Consider the following 23,516-nt stretch of genomic DNA (forward strand, 5'->3'; position numbering starts at 1 on the left):
CACACTGAGAATGGACAGTTGGACCACAAGTCATTTCTAAAAATGGTTACCTCACATTCATGCTCACAAATGCAGAAACTCACCATTTACTGGGAAGTGCTGATGGTTGCCATTTACGCTGGCCATCTATAATTATGTTATTATATGATTATAATGACATTAATATATTTGTTATTTTGCATAGGAGGCTGCATTGTTCTTTTGACATAACTTCATATATTTTGTCATGTGTCTCTTCCCTGCCCCTGCCCCAGAAGGCAAAAAGTGTCCTTGACCTCAAAGGCTGGCAGCTGACACTCTGAAAAACTGCCAGCTAGAGTCTGTAAAAGCTGCAGTTCATCCACCTCTCTCACTGAAGTTCATAGACTGCTGTAAAGCAGTTGCAACATATTGCTTGAAATGCCCTTTAAATGTATTGATATACCCCATGAATTAACTTTCAGCATGATTCCTCATCTTCAGGTATATCAGTAAAGCTTTTTTCTGTAGAATGCTGGACTTGCCTTCACAAACTATCCACATTGCAAATCCCTGAATGTAGAAGCATTTGCTAAAGAAGTGTTAAGAATAGGACAAGGCGGTAAGTTTAAAACATTGGGGTATAAATTCAGCTTGGGAACGAGCACAAAATTGGCAATAGTTGCAGTCTATTTTATTTTTCTGTTAACATCGCTGGTATTGGCTTTGCATCAGTGCTAACTTGTATGCAGTAATTTTGACTTTGAACGATAGTGCAGGTGAGTGATTTCAGATCAACCATCCATTATACAGCTTTTCTGATTTAAATTTCCACTGAAGTTATTGAAAGGAAAATTGGGCAAGGTGTAAAACAGGCGGCCAATCTGATATCGCCCACATATCACCCTTCATAGAGTGCAAGTTGAGTGTTAAGGCATAAGTTGTCTCTGAAGTGGTTGGAGTGAAGTCACCTCATCCGGAGAGTCTCACTACTCTTTGCTTGGGTTGAATCTTGACTCAAGATCCAGACCGCACTTACATGATAATTGCAGTTAGACTGCAAAGCATAAGTGCTATGCATTGACACTATTCCTAGAGTGTGAACACAGCCTAACAGATATTGCAGATCAACTTTAATTTGCACCAACCTGAGGATGTTTAAAATGGAGGCTGGATGTAAAAATTGGGAAAATGTTCTTTGTCCACTGACACGTCAATACATCATAAGACAAAAAATTCATGAAGAATAAAATCTTAACTGAGAAATCTTCCATCAGAAATGTACATATATAAATTCTCTTTTGTTAAATTGTATAGAATGAATTCACAAGATTCTGCATGGGCAGGCTCATCCAGTTGAAGTGTTTCCTCTGGTCACCCTTGTGGCTGACCTTCATACATCTTATGTTCATTCAGTGAGAGAAAAGCAAAATCCACAAACGTTTCCCTGCAGTTTCATTCTTTCTGTGCTTGTGATCTGAGATTTAAATATGATAATCCACTTGACAAAGTCTGAGACTTGATTGTGGTTTTATTATTGTGTGGTTAGAATTTAAATCGTTTCAAGCTGAATGTAGGGCTGTGCTGCAAACCTTGAAAATGTCTTTATCATGTTCATTGTGGTGATATTGATATGTCAATTTGGAGGTCTTTGAAGAAAATGCACCAACATTGAAACATACAGTAGGAACTATCATGCCTGAAAGTTACACAGTGCAAAAAATGTAACTCTCAACTGAAGTCACTCTTGTAGAATCGTATGGGGGAGAAATTGGGCTCTGTAGCACCTCTTGTTTTAGGTGATATTGGATCAACGACCTATCACATATCTCCTCCGGTTTAAATTTCCTAACGGTGGAACGTGGAGTTCGAGGTGCGTGTATATCTTCTGACGGGATGGTATCAAACACCATCTTGGTAGTGGGGTCTGCGCACTCAATAATCACCAGCAACATGCAAAGCAGGCAGATAATGGTGACAAGCAGTGTACAGCACTGACTTCCCACCAGACCTGTCATTTGTGAACTCCACTTACTTAGCCTTGCATGGCTGGACACAACATTAAAAAGAATGAACAAACTCCCACCAGTGCCATTTAAAGAGATAATGAACTATGGGCAGGTTAATTGCTGGATTGTTTCTTCTGGCTGCTGGTGCAATTGTATGTATTGTTGAAACTCCAAGCCAAGGGATCAACCCTGGTTCATGAGTGAGTGCAGGATGGCATGCCAGGAACAGCAGGCATACCTAAAAATGAGGTGTCAATCTGGTGAAGCTACAACACAGGACTACTTGCTTGCCAAACAGCAGAAGCAGCAATTGTTAGACAGAGCTAAGCCAATGGATCAGATCTAAGCTCTGCAGTCCTGCCACATCCAGCCGTGAATGGTGGTGGACAATTAACTCACGGGAGGAGGAGGCTCCACAAATATCCCCATCCTCAATGATGGAGCCCAGCACATCAGTGCAAAAGATAAGGCTGAAGCATTCAAAACAATCTTCAGATAGAAGTGTTGAGTGGATGACCCATCTCGGCCTCCTCCAGAGGACCCCAGCTTCACAAATGTCAGTCTTCAGCCAATTCGATTCACTGCACGTGATATCAAAAAACGGCTGAAGGCGCTGGATACTGCAAAGGCTATGGGCGCTGAAAGTATTCCGGCAATAGTACTGAAGACTTGTGCTCCAGAACTTGACGTGCCCCTAGCCAAGCTGTTCCAGTACAGCTACAAAACTGGCATCTAACCGGCTATGTGGAAAATTGCCCAGGTATGTCTTGTACACAAAAAGGACAAATCCAACCCAGCCAATTACCACCCCATCAGTCCACTCTCGATCATCAGTAAAGTGATGGAAGGGGTCATCAACAGTGCCATCAAGAAGCCCTAGCAAAACTGGAGTCAATGAGAATCAGGGGAAAACTCTCCCCTGGTTGGAGTCATACCGAGCACGAAGGAAGACAGTTGTGATTGTTGGTGGTCAGTCATCTCAGTTCCAGGACATCACTGCAGGAGTTCCTCAGGCTAGTGCCCTAGGCCCAACCATCTTCAGCTGCTTCATCAATGACCTCCCTTCCATCATAAGATCAGAAGTGGGGATGTTCGCTACTGATTGCACAGTGCTCAGCACCATTCGTGACTGAAGTAGTCCATGTCCAAATGTAGCAAGACCTGGACAATATCCAGGCTTGGGCTGACAAGTGACAAGTAACATTCGCACCACACAAGTGCCAGGTAATGACCATCTCCAACAAGAGGGAATCTAACCACCGCCTCTTGACATTGAATGGCATTATGATCTTTGAATCCCCCACTATCAACAACCTGGGGGTTACCATTAACCAGACTGAACTGGGCTACCCATATAAATACTGTGGCTACAAAAGCAGGTCAGATGCTAGGAATCCTGTGACGAGTAACTCACCTGGCTCCCCAAAGCCTGTCCACCATCTACAAGGCACAAGTCAGGAGTGAAATGGAGTATTCTCCACTTGCCTAGATGAGTGCAGCTCTCCCAACACCCAAGGAGCTTGACGCCATCCAGAAGAAAGCAGCCTGCTTGATTGACACCCCATCCACAAACGTTCACTCCCTTCACCACCAATGTACAGTGGCAGCAGTGTGTACCACCTACAAGATAACATAAGAAGTAGAAACAGGAGTAGACCATTTGGCCCCATGAGCCTGCTTCGCCATTCAATCTTGTGTTTCGATTTCCACATTCCCATCTAACCCCGATAGCCTTTGATTCCCTTGCCCAACATGAATCTCTCTACCTCTGCCTTAAAAATATTCAATGACCCTGTCTCCACCACCTTCTGAGGCAGAGAATTCCAAAGCCACACAACCCTCTGAGAGAAAAAAATTCTCCACATCTCCGTCCTAAAAGGGCGACCCCTAATTTTAAAACGGTGCCCCCTAGTTCTGGACTCACCCACAAGAGGAAACATCCTTTTGACGTCCACTTTGTCAAGGCCATTCAGGATCTTGTATACTTCAATCAAATCACCCTCGCTCTTCTAAACTCCAATGGAAACAAGCCCAAGGTCTGTCCAACCTTTCCTCATCAGACAATCTATTCATCCCAGATATCAATCGAGTAAACCTCCTTTGAACCGCCTCCAATGCATTTACATCCTTCCTTAGATAATGAGACCAAAACTGGACACAGTAATCGAGATGTGGTCTCACCAATGCCTTGCATGACTGAAGCATAACATCCTTACTTTTATGTCCAATCTCTCTCTTAATAAAGGATAACGTTCCATTAGCCGTCTTAATTACTTGCTGTACCTGCATACTAACTTTTTATGATTCATGTACTAGAACACCTTGATCCCCTTGCACCTCAGAATTATGCAACTGTTCTCCAGTTAAGTAATACTCTGCTTTTTTGTTCTTCCTGCCAAAGTGAATAACGTCACATTTTTGTACATTAAACTCCATTTGACAGATCTTTGCCCACTCACGCAACCTATCTATATCCATCTGCAACTCTTCATGTCCTCTTCACAACATACTTTCCTACCTATCTTTTGTGTCATCTGCAAACTTAGCTACCATGTCTTCGCTCCCCTCATCTACATCATTTGGACTGCAGAAACTCACCAAGGCACTTTAACAGCACCTTCCAAACCCATGACCACTACCATCTAGAAAGACGAGGGCAGCAGGTACATGGGAACACCACCATCTGGAAGTTCCTCTCCAAGCCACTCACCGTCCTGACTTGGAAATATATCACCGTCCCTTCACTGTCGCTGTGTCAAAATCCTGGAACTCCCTCCCTAACAGCACTGTGGGTGTACGTGGGTGTAGCAGTTCAAGAAGGCAGCTCACCCCACCTTCTCAAAGGCAATAAATGCTGGCCCAGCCAGCGACGCCCATATCCTGTAAATGAATAAAAAAAGTATAAGTTTGTGCTGAAAAAAGTTGCTTCCAGATATAGATTGCTTGGTAGGGTTTCCTCAGGGAATGGCTGAGGGAATGAGGAAACGCCATGCAAAGGAGGAGAGGAAGGGGAGGGAAGAACAGTTGGAAGCAGGATTTTATAACCACCAGGAGCAATTATCAACATCAGTGAGGCCTATTAAACTAACATAATCAGTAACAGAATAGATTAGTTTTCCCAATTGGTATTATTTTAACACTGGCAATAGCCCATTTATTTTGGGCTACCATCAGCATTAAAATATTGCACATTTGTAATTCCATGTCCTCAAGCTCCCAAGGTTTAGCTAAGCTAACCTGTCATTATAATTCCAAAGTTAGGATATATTTCAAAGGGTAGATCCTCCCTGGCAAACATTCTTGACCTTGAGAGTATTTCAGATAAACTAGAAAGTAACATACCTGTTCAAGTGTTACAAATAATTCTTCATTGTTTCAATAAGTTCCAAAGTAAAAACTTTTTGTTCAGCTTAAAGCCAAACGAATACAAGATAGAGCATGGACAAAAAAAAGGGAAATTGAGAGTGCTCATGAGAGCTGCATTGTCAAACTGGGCATTTGGAGTGGAGTACAGAGGGGGGCCAATGCTTGAACTGTTACTGTTTTTAATCAATAAAAATTATTTGAATATCAAAATTTGTCAAATTGGTTAGAACTGAGAGCAGACAATCAATATTGTAAAAGGATTTAGATCAGTTCTGCAATTATGTGGACCAATGGAGTTCAGCAATGGTCTGTTGGTTCTTCTAGTGTTTATAAAATTCATTAACATTTGTATGAGGGTAGTTGGAGTACCATTAGTTAACGTTTATGTAAAGGAGTGTTAAGGAGAGCAAAAAAGAAGAGTAATGACGATGATTAGGCTTTAAGGCTCTAACTTGTATTAAATGACTCACTGAAATGAACATGTTTTCATTGAAGAACAGGAGAAGGCATGGTTAGAACTGAGTGGCAGTGATTTGTGGAAGGTAATTTGTTATAGCTTGTATCTGCTCAGAAGTTGGCATTTTCACTACTTCCAAGTATTTTGACAAAGTCCCCAGATCTACCAATTACATTTTCACCAGTTGCTCCCATAAGTCGTGCTTCTGTAGCTTATTTTCTTTGCACCTTTAATCAAATCCTTTTTGTATTTCCCAGCAGCCTAAGTAACATTTCTGATACAACTGTTAAGACATATCTGTAATCCAGTCATGGATGAATGATATAAGCTTAGAATGGCTCCCCAAAAATGTTGAGTATGCTGATTTAGACCTAAGTAAATTATAGAACAACCTCACAGATTGCACATGTTACTGAGTATTTAATTGTTTCCAAATGTATCATAAATGTCATGCATTTACCATTAAATGGCATTGGGATCTCTCAAGATAAATGACAATAAGACTAATGACAATAAGACTAAATACAGCAGAACAATCGAGTACTTTGATGAAATAATGGGGAGGATTGATAGTGCACTTGATGTGTATGTGATGTTTGATAAAATGCCACATAATCAACTTGTTAGCAAAACTGAAACCCATGGAATGAAAAGGGCAATGGCAGTGAGGATGCAAGATTCAATTGTAGGAGTTGGTGAGCTTGCAGTGGATATTGGTTGACAGCCTAACCCCAGAAATGGTGGTAGAGAAATTGAAGAAGGTCAGGGAAGAATCAGAGATGGACCATGTGAAGACAAGGGAGGGGTGGAAATTGGGGGGAATATTGATGAAATTTTCCAGTTTGGGGCATGAGCAGGGCACAGCACAATACAGTCATTAATGAATCAGAAAAAGAAGTGAAGAAGGGGACCTGAGTAGGAATGGAACAAAGAATGTTCCACATGTCCCACAAAAAGGTAGCCATAGCTAGGACCCATATGGGTTCCCTTAGATAAATTTTTTTTTTTATTTGGAGGAAGTGCATGAATCAAAGGAGAAATAGTTCAATTTGAGAACAGGCTCAGCTAGGTGGAGGAGGATAGTGGTGGATGGGGACTGGTTGGGCCTCTGTTCATGGAAGAAGTGCAGGGTGCATGGGTTGTCCTGGCAGGTGATGGAAGCGTGGCAGGACTGGACTTGGATGATGAAAAGGGAATTGTGAGGGCCAGGAAACTATTAAAGTGATGAGTGTAGTGGAAGAGTCAGAACTCGAGAGTTAGGACACAGGGTGAAGGAGGGACAGAGAGGGTATGGCAGAACTATTAAATAAATGTTTTGGATCAGTTTTTTTATAAATGATGGCGGATGTGAGAACATGGAAGAAGTATAGGAGGACATGAAACAACTCATAGAACCAAATGTAAAAGTTTGAATTCCTGGTGGAAGTTCACTGCATGCACCATCAACTATTGATGGAGGTCAGAAAGGAGAGAGCAGAAGCTATTGCAAAGTACTTACAGCATAGAAATGACTAATCATGCCAGCACGTCCATGCAATGTTTAAGCTCCACATGAGCTCTTGCCATGATTTTGTAATCCTCCTTAAAAATACAAGTGTACTGTATTTTCCTTGTTCAAGAGGGAAGTGAAGGATAAATTGGGTAACCATAATAGATTAGTTCATTTAACATCAGTTGTGAAAGAACATTAGTGTTTAGAATTTATGGGTAATTTGGAGAAAGGTTGGATGTTGTGTACCATAGTGATCAGTGCTAGGTTACTGTCTGTATATTTGGTAAATGGAAAACCTGAAAATCTTGAAATTAATAAATAATGCTTTTATGTCTGAAAGTATCTCCCTATTCAGGTAACATTATACCAGTTTAATTTCATTTCAGAGTTATGAATTCACACACTGATGTGGATTTTCGTTCGCGAGTCTTGTGTGCAGAGTGGGGAGAATTCCCGACTCTGTGAACCTGACTTTTAAAAATGGCTGCCTGGGCATCAGATTTTTGGTCGGGGGTGGGGTGGATTGAAACACTTGGAATTAGAACTTCCCAGTGTTAAAATATACTCATTATCATGTTATGATGTGGCAGATGTGTGCTTGATGGACCAAATCCATGAGGGAAACTTGGCCGCGCTATCGCAACTGTTTTGCAATTTGTATTTATTACAGATGTGTGCACTGAATTTAGAATTTAATAAGTCCACCAAGACCTTTAAAGATTTTTAAAAATTTAATTAAATTAAAATATTTATTAACAAAAAGATATCAAGCACATACATAAGACTTTAACTACTTACTACTATAACAACTCCTAAAATTCCCAATTAACCTGACCCCCAATTATACCCCCTTTACGGCAACGGTCCACAATAGATTTTATATTTAAAACAAACTAAGCTAGTTAACACAATATCCTGGACAGTGGAATTCCAAATGGCTTTTCTCCAGCTTCAGTTTTGTAAGTCAGTAAACTTCTGCACAAATGCTAGAGGCTTCATTAAGGCTATTTCACACACTCCTGTAAGATCTTATATAGCCTTCTCACCCATAACTTTCATTTTCCTTTATATATGTTTCTCTCTTTTTAATATGTAAATTCTATTGTTCCAGATGTCTTTGAAGCTGTATCTTCCTCATAATAACAAAAACTTTCAAGGTGCCAATATTGTCAGTAACCTTTGGGGAAAAATAAACATATCCCTTAGCCTTGCTTATTTGGCTAGCGTAAACAGACCTAAGATCCCTTTGAAATCCCAATATCCCTTCATTTATCTAAAAATGCAAATTCTCTTCACGCCTTACTTGCTAAACCAACATCCATGTTTACTCATTAGCATGTCAAACTTATTTTGATGACTTTACTATTTTACAGCCTATTTTACCGCAAAATGTAATTAAATCACACACTTCTTAACTATACTTACCCCCATAAACCTACTTCACAATAAGAAAAATATTATGAAAATTATTGTTAGTTTTTTTTAAACAGATTACCTATTTATAATCTTTATTGTCCCATTTCTGTCAAAAAAACTTTATGAAAATGTCCATAACCAATTATTTCAATAGCAGCTTCAACTGGCATCAGTTTGTCGATCTGTTTTAGTAATCTTCTTACTACACACTCAGATTCCAGAAGTGTGAGCATGTCTTGCTCACGGACTGGCCCTTTCACATTTCAAAGGATGGGTCGGTTCCTGTCATCCATTAGTTCCACACAGACCTGAGTACACTGTCCCTGGGAGACAGTCCTTCCGAGAGCTTTAGTAACCCGGGCCAGTTCGACAGTCTTAAGTTCACGGACCCTCCTTGATGATGGCGGTGGTGGAAAAGACGGCCCCTCAGTGCTGCACTGGAGTATCAGCCTTGATTTTTGTGTTCAAATTTCTGGTGCGGTACTTGAACGCAGAATCTTGAGCGTAATTTTTAAAATTTTAAATTTTAAAATTACATTTTTAAAAGAGTGCCACCAGCTGAGCCATGCTATACTGGGGTAGAGCTCCATAATTCTTTTGAGGAGCAATACAGTTTTATTTGGACAATTAATGGTTGAACATTATTCTTTAAAGTCTGATTAGATCTTTCACATTCTTTTGTATAATTCACTCATCAGTTTAAATGAGATGACACTTTTTGCTATTATTGTCATGATCGGTCCCCAGGCGAGGTCCTCCAATTTGTTAACTTCCCGAACGGGATCCCAAGTTTGTTTATGCTCCCGAGTGAATGAGCTGATTCCACTTCTTTATTCAACCCCTTCGGTTGGTTGCAACAAGGTTAATTTAAAGGAATTCCTCCCCCTCCCCTCCGACCCCTTGGATTCTTTTTCCCAGTCCAAATATATTTTTATTTTTCAGAAGGAGCCATTCTAACCAAGCTTTCTTGAGTCAAAGAGTAAGTTTATTATTTACTAAAACCCAAGGGAAAAATAATAAAAATGTAACACACATACACACTGATCAGAAATGAGAAGCTAAGAGGCCAAATAAAAGTTTTTAAAAAACAAACCGGTCTTTGGGTTGTTCATGAGGCATAGTTGGCGGAATGTTACTGCTGTTAAGTTGGGTGATTCTGGCAGAGCTGACTTTGGCGGTTTCGCAGTTGGTTTGGAGACACTTGGTTCTGCAGGGTAGTTGAAGAGGCTGTCCTATTTCCTTTTTGATTATGGCTTCTGCTGAGCCTTGCCTCCAGCAACAGAGAGATAGAGAGAGACTTTGCCTTCAACTGGAGGGGTGACTAGTTGGTCATCTTGTGCTGTCACTCCCACAGCACACACTGCACTGCTCTGCAGCTATCTTTTTAAACCTTTTTTTTCCCTGTGTATTCAGCTGAGGAAATAGTCATCTTGCATTCGTACCAGAACTATTTACACAGTGAGATATAAATCAACAGGAGATGGATTTTTGGGTGACTGCTGAGTCGTGCAAATCAGTCGTTTGGTTCTGCAACCACAGGAGATTAAAGTTCACTTTTTTGCATCTTTACTATTTCCCTTTTAAGTGTCTCTGCTTGAAGAAGGCCATGACACCTTTTCAGGTGCGACATTCCATGTTCTGTCAGGACAGGCCTGTCAGTATAATCCATATCGGGATTTTCCAGAAAGTGGGCACTTTACATTACCGGCCATCTTTTGCTCAGTGTCCTTGCTTGCAAGTCTTCCTTAAAAAGTTCAATATGCTCATAAGTAATTTGTGGTGGTAATTGGCTTTTCATGACACTATGCATTAGTTGGAGTTCCTCATGATTGTTCTAAAACCTTGTTTTTCTAATTTTTCATTTTATGTAGGAGCTAGACTAAGATTAGCAATAAAAGTGGTCTTCCTTTTTGTCCACGTGTTTTTGGTTACATTTTATACACCAAGGGAATATGATTGCTTGCATTAACAACATCAGCAATAGAATTAATTTGGAAATTATAAGCTGAAGGTGTGAAGAAGCTAAATTAATAAGCCCACATTTGAAATAATAGTTACTGAAGCAACTTGAATTAATAATTGCTTCTGCATGAATATTAGTTCTCTAATGGCTGTTATGGGAAATGGTAATGTCACACTGGAGCAATCAAGGAGTGTTCATTAGGCATATTGTTTTTCTTTGGTCTTGGGCCAGAGGGTGCCAGTCGTCTGGGATCCCACTATCCATCAGCAGTGCACTTGAGGGGCCAGGCTGCAGAAGACACAGGGGACAAATACATGCTCCCAACCCTGTTGTTGAAAAACCGTTTGTTGGATGGAGTTGAAAGAATTTAACCCAACAGGATTGTTTGAATCTGAAATTTAGTGGTGAAAGTAAAAAGGCATTTTTTTCTGTGTCACAGACATCCTTCATCTTTGATGATAAAATATTACATTTCCCCTTCAGCAAAAATTGACCTGTTTGCTCTTCACTAAGGACCTATCTCATTGAATTATTTAGTGAAGGTATTTATATACATTTGCAAGACCCCTGTGTAAACAGAATGTAGTTATACTAAATTGGATAAAGAAATCTTGGCAAGATGATATCATTTTTCAGTAATCAGTTATGATTAATAAAACATCCTATTTTGTGAATTAATGCTGCAAAAATTGATTATTTAACAAACCAAGACAACTTCTGGTACATTGATGGAAAGAATACTTCAGAGGCTTTTCCATAAATGTACCATTAATGTGGAGATTTCTGTGACTCTGATTCCAATTTCAATGTTGCCTAAAGCATAAAACTGTCACATGTAGTGTCGGTCTTTCACCCAACAGCATGGATATGTAATTGACTTTGTTTTCTCTAATGTGAGAGCTATATGTAGATTTTTATTTAGCAGAATTGCTTGGGGCACAAAGCTATGTAGCACAAAATCGCAGTAAAACATCACAAATGAGCAATGAAAATCATTCAGTGCAATGCGGACAAAATAATGAGTTCCTCTTAAGATGATGTTTATTTTCTCCTCTACAGAGCTGTTGGCTGGGAATCTGAGTTGCATTGCCTGTGAATCTTCAGTCCTCGAAATCTAAGATGGCTGCCACTATCCTCTCTCGGCAACTAACTTACATATTGCAGCAGAACCTGAAGTTTTCACTGCCCCGTGAGTATTCTCTCATTCAGGGCTAAGAAATTATGTGATATGTACAGAATGTAATCTAGATTTATAATCCTTTCAGCTTCTACATCTAGCTGGTTACTTCAATGATGTGGGGCACAATAGATCTCTCAGCCATTCGTTCTTCCAGAAATTGCATTTTCTGCAATATGGTTAGTTACAGAGCTGAGTCAACCTATTTCGAAAAACAGGGAGGAAGAATTGAGGAAATGAATACTTTCTGCAAAAGACGAGTGATGAGTTGATTGCTCCAGAACAGAAATAGATAGATGCCTAGCCTTCTATTTTATTTAGTAGATGATGGTTTAAGATGGACAAGAACCCAATACTATAGAAAACTCTCATAACTACATCAATATGCTGTTGGCTGCTGTGTATTGTATGATATAATTTAATATCTGTTCAACTTGACTCTCAGGTTATTTTACGAGAATCTTTGGTAAATTTAGAAGAAAGGTGAGCAATTGTTTATGTGACAGTGAAGGATATTCAGTTGTTCCTGATTTTTAAATATTACAAAATTGTGCCTTTAGCATTTAAGAAAGCCCGTTTGTTGTAGTAACTTGCATTAGAATAGCACATTTAATGTGGGAAAGTATCACAAGTTGCTTCACTGATGTGCATGAGAAACACTGAGCAAAAGGGGAGATTTATATCAAAGTGGTGGATTTTAAGGCCAATCTTGAGAGGGAGCTGGAGGGATTTTTGGAGGAATTACTGTGATTGAGCTGAAGGCAATTTTGGAGACTTGTCAACTAGTCTGTGATGTGAATTTGGATAATACTAAAGGCTGCTTACATGGTCTTGGTGAAATGTCTACTGTGATACTTGGAAACTGCAGCATTTTGTGTTGTCCTTACAAGAGATACAAATTGCAGCCTCATTTCCCTGTGTTTTTCTGCTTTGAATAGTGTCATCATTATTCAAACAAGAACGGGAAGTTTTCCAGACTTCTAGATCCTCCCTCAACAAACACCATCATAAAGGGATTGATCGGTCATGGCTGTTGAGCTACATTGCTAGCACAGAATGATTGTGGCATTTTTCCTACCCAGCAAGTCATTTTGAGCGCCCCTGAAAGGGCAAGGCACAATTTCTGTATCTGATATTCTCAGAGCAACCCAATACTGTCAGGCTTCATCTTTTCATATAAAATGTTAAACTGAGGCCCCATCTCTGCATTATTCCTACAGTACCTAATATATGTCCGCTTAATACATAGGAAATGGCAGCATTTCCTTCCTCACAGACACGTTCCCATCTGTCATTGATCAGGTTAACTAATCAATAAGTTGCCAGCTTCTTGGATTGGCCCCAATACAAACAATGTCAGTGTCCGCTACATGAGGAGCTGACAAAGCTTCCTGGCACATAGTGCAAACCAAGGTCAAAGGAGCACCCCAAATGGCACCTGCAACCACTGGGCCTATGCAATGAATTGCCCTCCCACTGAGCCCACAGGCTCTGGCAGGGCTCACTATTGGGGGACAGTAGCAAACTCAACCCTATGAAACTGTCAGGATCACTTTCCTGTGGAAGTTCAGGGTCACCAAGTTTGTTGTTAAAGCTTGGTTCTATTTGATCTTATTATTATAATAAACTTTTAAAACAGGGTTCAGTATCTTGTGGTTAAGGAAAGCAGACTACATTACAACTGCTTTAAACCAAATGAATTTTAATTATGTTATAGTTTATACAACCCCCAAAAGTGTATTATTTCAAATAATAATGGAAAAGCCAATATTCAAATATGTGTCCTTGTTTACTAGACATTTTTGTGGATATGGTTAACATTTTTCTTAGGTCCACTGACGTTCACAACTGTCACTTGTCATAATAATATTTCACAGTTCATTAAGTCCGTCAAGTACACTGCAGTGTTCAGTCCAGGAACGCAAATAGAACAATTAAGGATCAATTCATGATATCATTCCTTGTTGATGCTAGACAGTTTAATTTTGGAAGGTAATCTACTAATGTTTGCCAACTAAATTGATGAAAACCAGCGAGGTCAATAATAAACCTCTCACTCATGTGTTTACTTGTCTGGCAATGCTCTCTCTTTGTGAACCTCAGAGGTGACAACCTATTCACCAGCAACACCTTTCTGTTCTGACATGTAGAATTGCAACAGAGATGAGGCAACAACTCAAAATGGAAATGGCTCTGTTTCATTGCACTGAGCAAAGGTGGACACACTATGTGTGATTTGAACCCTACCATCCAGAAGAAACAGGTGGGTGGGCAGTTAAAGTAGGAAGTGTGATTTACCCACTGACATCTTGCACAGGTCATAGATAGAGTAAGGAGGTGGGTCTGCAGGTGGGTGGGCCCATAAAATACTGTGGGTGCTGTGCCTGTCACCTACCCACCCACCCCAGCCCCCACTACAATTTCACCACCAGTGACGGGGGAGGTGTCAGAAGGCCTGCCCACCCATAGACCAATTCAGGCCTTTATGTGGTAAATTAATAACCATGTATTGGGCCTCATCCCGCCACCATTGGGATTTACCCAGTGGCAGGAGAGGCCCACGCCATGTTCCAGTGTGTGGGGGCGATGGTGTGGTGGGGGGGCAAGGTGGTGGGGGGTGCTGCCTCCTTAATGGACTCCCTGGGTCTTCCCTTCCACTCTGGCTCCTCAGGGTTGGGGACTGGATGCAGCAATGGCCACCACTTCTGGTGGTACTACTGGGGTAGGAGAGCTGCTGGCCATCTGATTGGCTGGCAGCTCTTGGAGGCTGGTCTTCCTGACCTGATGGCGGCAAAAGTCTTGCCTTAACCCAATTAATGCCCCTCTGAGCATTAAATGCCTGTGGAGTTAGCTGTTAGAGGCTTTTCCTCCCAGGGGGTGGGGTGATGGTGACCCTGGAGCCCTGCAAAATTCAGCCAAGAGAATCATTCAATGATTATAGTGCAGAAGAAAGCCTTTCACCCTGTCATGTCTGTGCTGGCTCTCTGCAGCAGTAAATCACCTAGTCCCATTCCCCACCCTTTCTCTGTAGCCCTGAAAATGTCTCTTCAGATAATTATCCAAATCCCTTTTCAAAATATCCAAATCCCTTTTCAAAACCATGATTGAATCTATCTCCATTACAATCTCAGGCAGTGCATTCCAGATCCTAATGACTCACTGTGTAAATAAGTTTTCCCTCATGTTGCCTTTGGCTCTTTTGCTGTTCAGCTTACATCAGTGTCTCCTGGTTCTCAAACTTTGCCAACGGGAACAGTCTCTCCCTAGCTACTTTGCCCAGACCCCCTCATGACTTTGAACACCTCTTATCAAATCTCCTCTCAACCTTTTCTTTGCCAAGGAGAACAGTCCCTGCTCCTCCAATCTATCCATGTCACTGAAGTCCTTCATCCCTGGAACCATTCTCATCGATCTTTTCTGCAATCTCCCTAACGCTTTCTCATCCTTCCTGAAGTGTGGTGCCCAGAATTGTACACAATACTCCGAATGAGGTCGAAGCAGTGTTTTGAGAAGGTTTGGCATAACTTCTTTGCTTTTGTCCTCTAAACCTCTATTCATAAAGCCCAGGATCTCTTGTGCCTTTTTAACCACTTTCTCAACCTACCCTGTCACCTTCAACAATTTGTGCACATATACCCACAGGTCTCTCTGCTCCTGCACCCCCTAGATAATTATATGCTTTATTTTATATTGCCTCCCCTCTTTCTCCCGAGCAAAATGCATCACTTCACACTTTTCTGCATTAAATTTCAACTGCCATGGATCTGTTCATTCTACCGGCCTATGTCCTCATGAAGTCTATCCCTATCCTCCTCACAGTTCACAATACTTCCAAATTTTGTGCTATCTTCTATTACAATCCACTGTTTTGAGAAAGCTATGGAGTCCTTTAAATATGCAGAGCAGGTCCTATGATGTCATCACGCCCTGACTGCAATTTTAACTTGGGAAGCTGACATGATGAAGAAAGTGGAAAGAGGATCAATGACCTGAAGAGGCCATTTAAGATAACTTTTTTATTTTTCTTGCGGGACCAGAACAGTAAACGTGTTTGTTCCTCAAGTGGAAAGTTTAGGTTTCCCCTGCCCTGTCTTCCCTCCTGCAAAGCCCCCTCCCTCCAAATTACCTGCTTCCCATTCCTAACAGACAAGATGTTTCCTATTATGAAGCTGGCTCAGGGACCTCATTCTCTGTCCAGGTTTCGTTGTGTGTAAGAATGGTATCACTGATTTGGGTCTCTAATAGGAAACACCCTGTCCTTCTGCAACAAACACACAAATTCTACCTCTACCCTTGTTCAGGTACCTTTTAAATTAAGCTGCTCTTCCACAAGCTTCCACAGTGAAATTCTTCAGATGCTGAAGCCTAACCATCTGAAACTCCAAGAAAACACATACCTAAACTAATTATTATGCACCTCAATACATGCTCACCTCTACCTTAATAGGATATAAGGAAAACCCAAAGAGACAGCGGGAATGAATGTAGGCTGCCAACTCCTAAGGGAAAATTTGATATTTGTATGAACTATGCAGTGGAACTTCATATCCTAGGTCCCTACGATTTATTGGATAGCTTTAATTTAAAGAATTGGGACATCTTCCCAATACTCCTCCCTCTCCCATACCATCTAATCTTGAAAGAGACCCATCCGTTAATTGAAGAGAGGGCTGCCAAACCCAAGTGGGTTCTTCATGAAAGCATAGGCACTACCCTCTGAGCATTTGTTTCAACAGGCCCCCTATTAAGCCAAACAGCAGGAAGAAGAAATAAGACTGATATGGTTATATCATAGTTGAGACAAGGCTCAATTACGATTGCAATCTATTTATCAAGGCAAACTGGGCCTTTTGAAATTGGGAATCTTTGATGTATCTTCCACTGCAGTAAAGGACGACTGTAAGGGTGAAGAAGACATTAACAAAGCCTTGTCATCAGTTTCACTGCTACGCCAGCACAAAGCTGAACAAGAGAACATTCAGCTTCATCCCCATGGTAGACTTCCCAAGGGTGCGAGGTGGCATTAACTACACACACGTTCCCTTGCTTACTTTTTATCTCAAACTGGCATCTTTATCAATCAAAAGGATTCCACGCCCTCAGCACGCAGCTGGTTTGTGACAGCAGGCAGCACATCTTACAGGTCTATGCCCGGGATCCCGGCAGCAGCCGTGACTCTTTCACACTGCACCAGTCCTCTTTGCCACCATATATTCTTAACAGGATGGCAGGTTATGGGCTGGTGATGAGGCAACAAAGGATCCCCCTCTGGAAAATACATGAGAGCTGTGTAGAGGCAGAAAGCTTCAATGATTTTACACTTCAATTTGGGAGTTACCCTGTTAACCTCCACATTATTTCATTTTATTTTTAACTCAATGGGCTCTTTTTCCCAAAGGAATTTCAGGCACAAATGATGGCTTTATAAAGAAAACAATTATTTACTGTTAATACACAAAATTAGCATTAAAACTTAACCAATAACTTGAGTTTATACATGAATTTGAATTTCCTTAATAGAACACTTTCTGAAGTACACAGGATTTTGGAAATCAGGACCCCGGCCTTGAGATGGATGGGTTGCATAGGCGGAGGGACAGAGTTTCAGATGGGGAAACCCAGAGGTTTGGGTTTCCCCACACCCCGTGTGCATTTTCTTTTGGCCAGATTGACAAGCTTGGCTTCCGATCAGACAAAGAACTTCTAGTGGGAGTTTGAGGGTGGGATCTGATCCACCCACACCAGGGAGGGGTGGAGGGGGTTACAGATCCCCAATCCCAGGAGGGTAATGAGGGGTTGGACTCTGACTCCGGAGATTGCCAGACTTTCTTTGTATGAAGGGTGGTCTGATGGAATTCTGATCCAAGGCAAAAGGGGAAGCTCACGGGTTTGTGGGAGGGAAGCACTCCTGCTACTCCTAGCCCACAAGCAGTGTTATAAAGGCACTTTGCTTCTCCCCGAAGCTGTCTTCGCCTCCCTTTAGACCCTTAGTCCCAATCATGGATGCTCCTTTCACTATCCTGGTGGCCCTACAAAGTGTTACCTCAGCAACTACTACTAGGGAAGTGAAAGATCGTTGACCTTTGGTTGGTGGTCCTTCAGAAGTCCCTGTCAATATTGGCCCTAGACTCAAGATGGCAGTTGTCTAAGCTCCCATGGCAGCTATGACAGCCATGAGGACAGACTCCATGACGGTGTGGTGGGAGGAGGGGGGTGGGGGGGGGCAAACAAAACCTTTACACATTGGAACAGCACTCCTCCATGCTTTGCAACATTGTGTACTAGCTTACAGCCACAACTGTCCATCACCGGTGTTGGTCAGCATGTTATCCTTGAGGAGGGAGACAGATTCCCCCTCCTCCGATGGCAACTTCTAGAGAACGCTATGAATGAAAATGCAAGAAAGGGAGTTTTCAATTGAGAGTCTTGAGGTGTTTGGAGAATGTACCTGTCACGTTGGAATAACTTTAGTCAACGTATCAGTGAGTTATGCGAAAGCAAGGTTGATATAGCGGACAGTGTGAGGTGAAGGAGTTGTAGTGAAGTGTAATGCAGTGATTGCGGAAGGGTGAAGGAAAGAGGAGAGGGTTGAGGGTATGGAGGCTGTAGGTGATAGAGGAGTGAGCAAAGAGTAAGTGAGGATTCGCCTTGGCAACTCTATTGTGACCATTTTAACTTTTTTTCTAGCATGACAGTCATTTCCCTGGTGCTGAGATGCTGCCATTCATGTGCTCTGTGATCTCTTGCCATTATATCCTGACTAGGTATCTTGAGAGGTTGTCACCTGGGTGGAAGGGGGATGTCTCTCCCTCCTATCAACTGTTCAAACCAAGGTCTCCAAGGTGGCATCAGAGAACATTGCAGTCGCTTTCCTTTCTTCTGCAGCCAGAGTGCATCCTTTAAGGGTTGCTGGCTGTGTTTAAGTGGCATGAATGACACCTGATATCTGTTCCCCTCCCCCACCCTATAGGCATGCAGCCAGGGAGCAGCATAGATAATGGTAGCTCCATGCCTGCATGCTTCTCATCAGCAGTCAATATGAATATTACATGTTGCCTTGGTCAACACTAACAGGTGCATACAGTGTGGCACTTCCTGCTCCTCCCATTATAAACCAATTTCCATGTGAGATTGCATTTCTAGGCCATTGTCTTTTAGATGAGAAGTTAAACTGAGGCTCCATTTCCCCTCTTAGGTGAATATCAAAGATCCCACGGCACTATTCGAAGATGAAAAAGGACTTGCATATTATGACCAGGATGGGAGGAGTGCACAGTTTATCTAGCCCCATTGCTCTGTAGTTCACACCATTAGTTTGAAAGTTGAATTCACTCACCTAAACGGCCAATTATTTGCCTTCGCTACTGTTAGACACAGAGTAAAAGAGACTTTAACCAAGCTTCTTTCAATAAACCCAGAATGATTGACTTATTATAAAACAAAGCTTATTTTTTTAAAACAAGTTGCAAGAACTGGTTAACACACAATTGTACTCTGGAATTATAACTATCTCTCCCTTTTTTAAAAAAAACCCCAATGTGTGCATACACACACACACACACACATACAAAAGACAAACAGATAGGGTCTGTCTGCAGAGATAGGCTTTAGAGGATAGGCATTATAAAATAAATGATAAAGTTCACAGGGTCTCGATGCTGTCGATCTGGAATTCCCTAGTGTGAAGATGGTCCCGGTGGAAGTGTAGAGGTTCTTGCCGACAGAGCTTTGGCATGGAAGAGAATATAGAGCTGGGCCAATGCTTCTTGTCTTAGCTTAGCAGGCCCAAAATGCAGACACGTTACACTCAGAGGAGGATTCCCTGGCTACTAGTTTATAACTACACACACGTTTTCAGCCAAGGCAGAGAGAGAGAGTCGGAGTAGCCTTCCTGCTCAGCTTATACCCCAACAAGACTGAATTCACAAAACAACAGGCTCAAAACTTAAAACTTGGCCCTGCCGTGTGATTTCCAATAAATCACTTGCCTGTGCCTTTACCAGTTTTTTCCCCATCAATTAAAGTGATTGCAGCTCAAAATAAATAAACAGCTCTTCCTCAAGTATCATACTGATCAGGTGATTTATTGGAAAAGGCATGCTTGTTGACTGTTCCCAGGTGAACTTCTGATTCTTTTTAAAAAAAACTCCGGGTCAGCATCCAAGTGTCCAGATAACGCAATACCTTTCCATATTTTAACCGAAAAATCCAGTTCATGATTATATGGTTTTCCCAACAATGTATATAGAGCTTTTCACGACCACTGGCATCTCAATACTTGAAGTATTTTTGAAGTGTAGTCACAGTTGTAATGTAGGAAACGTGGCAGCCAATTAGCCAATTATTATTTATGTGGCTATACTATATCACTATTTCTGTATATATTCCTTGTTAATTTGATTTCCTATTTCTACTTTTCTTTCCTTTTAATTGTTTTCCTAACTGCTTCATATTCCTTTTTGTCATCCTATGTTTTATTGTCCATGTCGTTAGTGTATGCCTTTTTCTTTAGTTTCAGTTTTGCCCACATTGCCTTCTGCATGCATCCATGGTCTCTCATTAAGTGACTAGTTAATTCACTTTTTTTCTAAGCGGAATATATATCTTGTGAACTCTATTGATCATCATTTTAAACATTTCCCATTGCGGTTCAATTTCTTTGTCACCTTTTTTCTCCTTTCCTGGTTCCATTCTCATTCCCTTGTTCTCATCGACTACTTGGTCTTGATCTTTTTATTATCTTTCTCAATTATTATTTTAAACATTGCCTTTTCCTCTATGCTTGCTTCTCACCTATTCTGTTTCATTCCCCATTACAAGATCCAGCAATGATTCCTGTTTTGTCAGGATCCTAATGTACTGGATAACAAAGGAATCCTGTGTATACTGTAAAAACCCTTCCTCTGAACTTTTCTTGCCAGTTTATTTGGGGGTGGTTGGAATCTCTGATGACTGTTATTCTATAACTTCTATTTATTTCGTGGATTTGTGCACGTATTTCTACCTCCACTTCTCTTCCACTATAAGGTGGTCTGTAGATTACCCCCATTAACATGATAAATCTTGGTTTATTGATAAATTTGCATCCTTTTTCTCGATCCATATGGATTTTGTCTCTATTTAAATGTTAGTCATGTTTCTTTTAGCTACTCATTACTTGTCTCAAATTAGTGTATCTACCCCAGCCCCCCACCTTATTTTTTCCCCATCCTTTCTAGATATGTTATATCCTACAGTTCTGTTCTTTATGTAATCATGGTCGGGATTTTTTGATCCTGCCCATAGTGGGACGGAATGGAAAATTTGGTGAACCAGCAAAAAAATCCATTGACTTTCGGTGGGCAGCAGGACCGGAAAATCCCGGCCCATGTTTCTGTTACGTCTACTCCTCATGGCTTCTTGCTATGAATAATTGCCTCCAGATCTCCTGGTTTGTTTTGGATGCTGTGAACATTGCAGTCCGCAGTATCCAAATCATGCTGACAGTCTTAGTGGCTTTCAATGTGAATTTTTCCTTTATTCCAGCAGGATTTGGAGCTGGCATTATTATGATAAGTGGTACTTTGGAATCGTTTGTTTCTAATTACTGGAAGCAATGGGAAATCTTGGCATGTAGTGGAGAGAACGTTTGAATAAAATGGGTACATCTATCAAACGTATGAAAATGATCCTTTTAAGATGCTCTGAATGAGTGTTGGGGACTGACCCCATATCTGCTCCATCACCAAGACTGCTTAATTCCATTGGCGTAATGTTGCCTGTCTCCAACCCGCTGGAGTTGATCTGCTGCTGAAACCCTTCTCCATGCTTTGTTTTTGCCTCCAGACTCACTATTCCAATGCTCTCCAGGCTAGCCTCCCGCCTTCCACCCTTTGTAAACTTGAGCTCATGCAAAACTGTACTGCCTGCCTCCTCAATCATTCCAAGTTCCATTATCCTATCACCCAGGTGCTTAATGACCTGCATTGGTTCCCAGTTTACTGCACCTTGCTTTTAAAATTCTCATCCTATATTCAAAGCTCTCCATAGCTCACAGCTCCCTATCTCTGCAATCTCCTCTAGCATCACACCCTCTGAGATCTGGGCCAGAATTTCAAGTCTGGCGGGCGGGTGCGCGCCCAGCCCGAACAGACGTGAAATAGCCGCAATGACGTTGGACAATTGTCCCGATGTCACCCTGCATGCGAGCAATCTTCAGGTCGGCGGGCGAGTGCAGTTGTCAGAGCCGTGCCCGCCAACAATTAAAGGACCACTTAAGGCCATTAAAAAGCCAATTTTACTCGATTTTACATTGCACGCACAATTTCGCGCTTGTTGCATGGGTAAAACGGGCACTTTTAACAAAACCTCATCCAAAGGCAGGAGTAGTGAGTAGTGAGGAGTTCAGGAGATAGTTTGCTCCTGGTTGCTTATTTGAACTTGACAGCTTCATCTCTGTTCTCAACTTCAGTCTTAGCATTTTCAAGCTTCATTTCAGGAATCATTGGTGTCTCCAACGTTACTGGAGGATTTTGACCATGTGGACCCTTCCAGGCACCAGACAGCCCTGGTAATGGGGATTGTGCTCTCTGCTGGTGGCACCTCCTCTTCTGAGGAAGAGAGGGCAGAAGGGAGAGGAGGCCAGGTGTCCCTATGCAGCTTCCAGGGAAGCGACCTGTGGGAGGAGAAGCACAGGCGCAAGGCCAGCAGGTAGTCCAAGGCAGAATGGGCCACAGAAGACGCCATTATCCTGCTGCTAGGGTTTACAGGCAGCGATGTAGCTACCTCAACATGTCCGAAGTGCAATGCTGAAGGAGGCTCCGCCTCTCTAGGGAGACTGTGACCTCCATTTGTCAGATGATTGGCTCTCAGGTCACCTCCAACTGTGTGGGTGGACACACCATGCCAGTGGCTCTGTGTCACAGTGGCCCTCAACTTCTATGCCTCCGGCTCTTTCCAGGATCAGTGGGGGATCTTTGTGGAGTGTCCCAATCAGTTGTCCACAGTTGCATCTAGCTGGTGACAGGAGCTCTATTCAGGCGGGTCGTGACATTTATTCATTTCCGTATGGATGAGACCAGCCAGGCTGAGTGAGCCACAGAGTTTTCAGCGATTACTGGGTTCTCCCGCATCCTGGGTGCATTCGACTGCGCACATGTGACCAGTGGGTGAGCTGGGTACCTTTGTCAACAGGAAGGGCTTCCACTTGATGAACATCCAGATTGTTTGTGACCTCAAGATGCAGATTCTGCAAATCTGAGCAATGTACTTGACACTTACATCTTCCAACACTCACAGGTACCAAGGCTGTCCGCTGATCCAGCTTTACTGGATGAATAGCTGCTGGTGCAATCCCTTGAAAAGGTGGTCCTCCCCGCCAACCAAGAACAAGAGGCAGAAAAGGGTTTCTATATGAGCCATGCCTCTACAAGGCAGTGACAGAGAGGACCATAGTTCTTCTGAAGATGCACTTCTGATGCTTGGACTGTTCAGGGGGAGCACTACAATACCCCTCAGAGCGGGTGTCACTGATCATGGTTGCAGGCTGTGCTCTCCACAATCTGGCAGTGGCAAGGGAGACCCACTGGAGGAAGAGGATCTTGAGGCAGCTCCACAGGCCACAGATGATGAGTCCAGAAGTGAGTCAGAAGAGAAGCACAGTGAGGAGAACACTCAGGACGTGGAGCCAGATCTCTGTA

At 42.0% G+C, this 23,516-nt stretch overlaps 1 protein-coding gene across 2 annotated transcripts in view; it reads left to right on the plus strand.

Moving 5' to 3' along the window:
- Nucleotides 1–23,516, plus strand: part of abat (4-aminobutyrate aminotransferase) — a 204,893-nt gene that overhangs the window by 44,938 nt on the left and 136,439 nt on the right. For both annotated transcript variants that reach the window (XM_078558697.1, XM_078558698.1), the window contains exon 2: nt 11,721–11,850. In XM_078558697.1, the coding sequence (XP_078414823.1) occupies nt 11,781–11,850 (70 nt within the window). In that variant the 5' untranslated portion in view covers nt 11,721–11,780. The remainder of the gene's footprint in view (nt 1–11,720; nt 11,851–23,516) is intronic.

The sequence above is a fragment of the Cetorhinus maximus genome, chromosome 15, assembly GCF_964194155.1.
Source record: "Cetorhinus maximus chromosome 15, sCetMax3.hap1.1, whole genome shotgun sequence".
Taxonomy (NCBI): domain Eukaryota; kingdom Metazoa; phylum Chordata; class Chondrichthyes; order Lamniformes; family Cetorhinidae; genus Cetorhinus; species Cetorhinus maximus.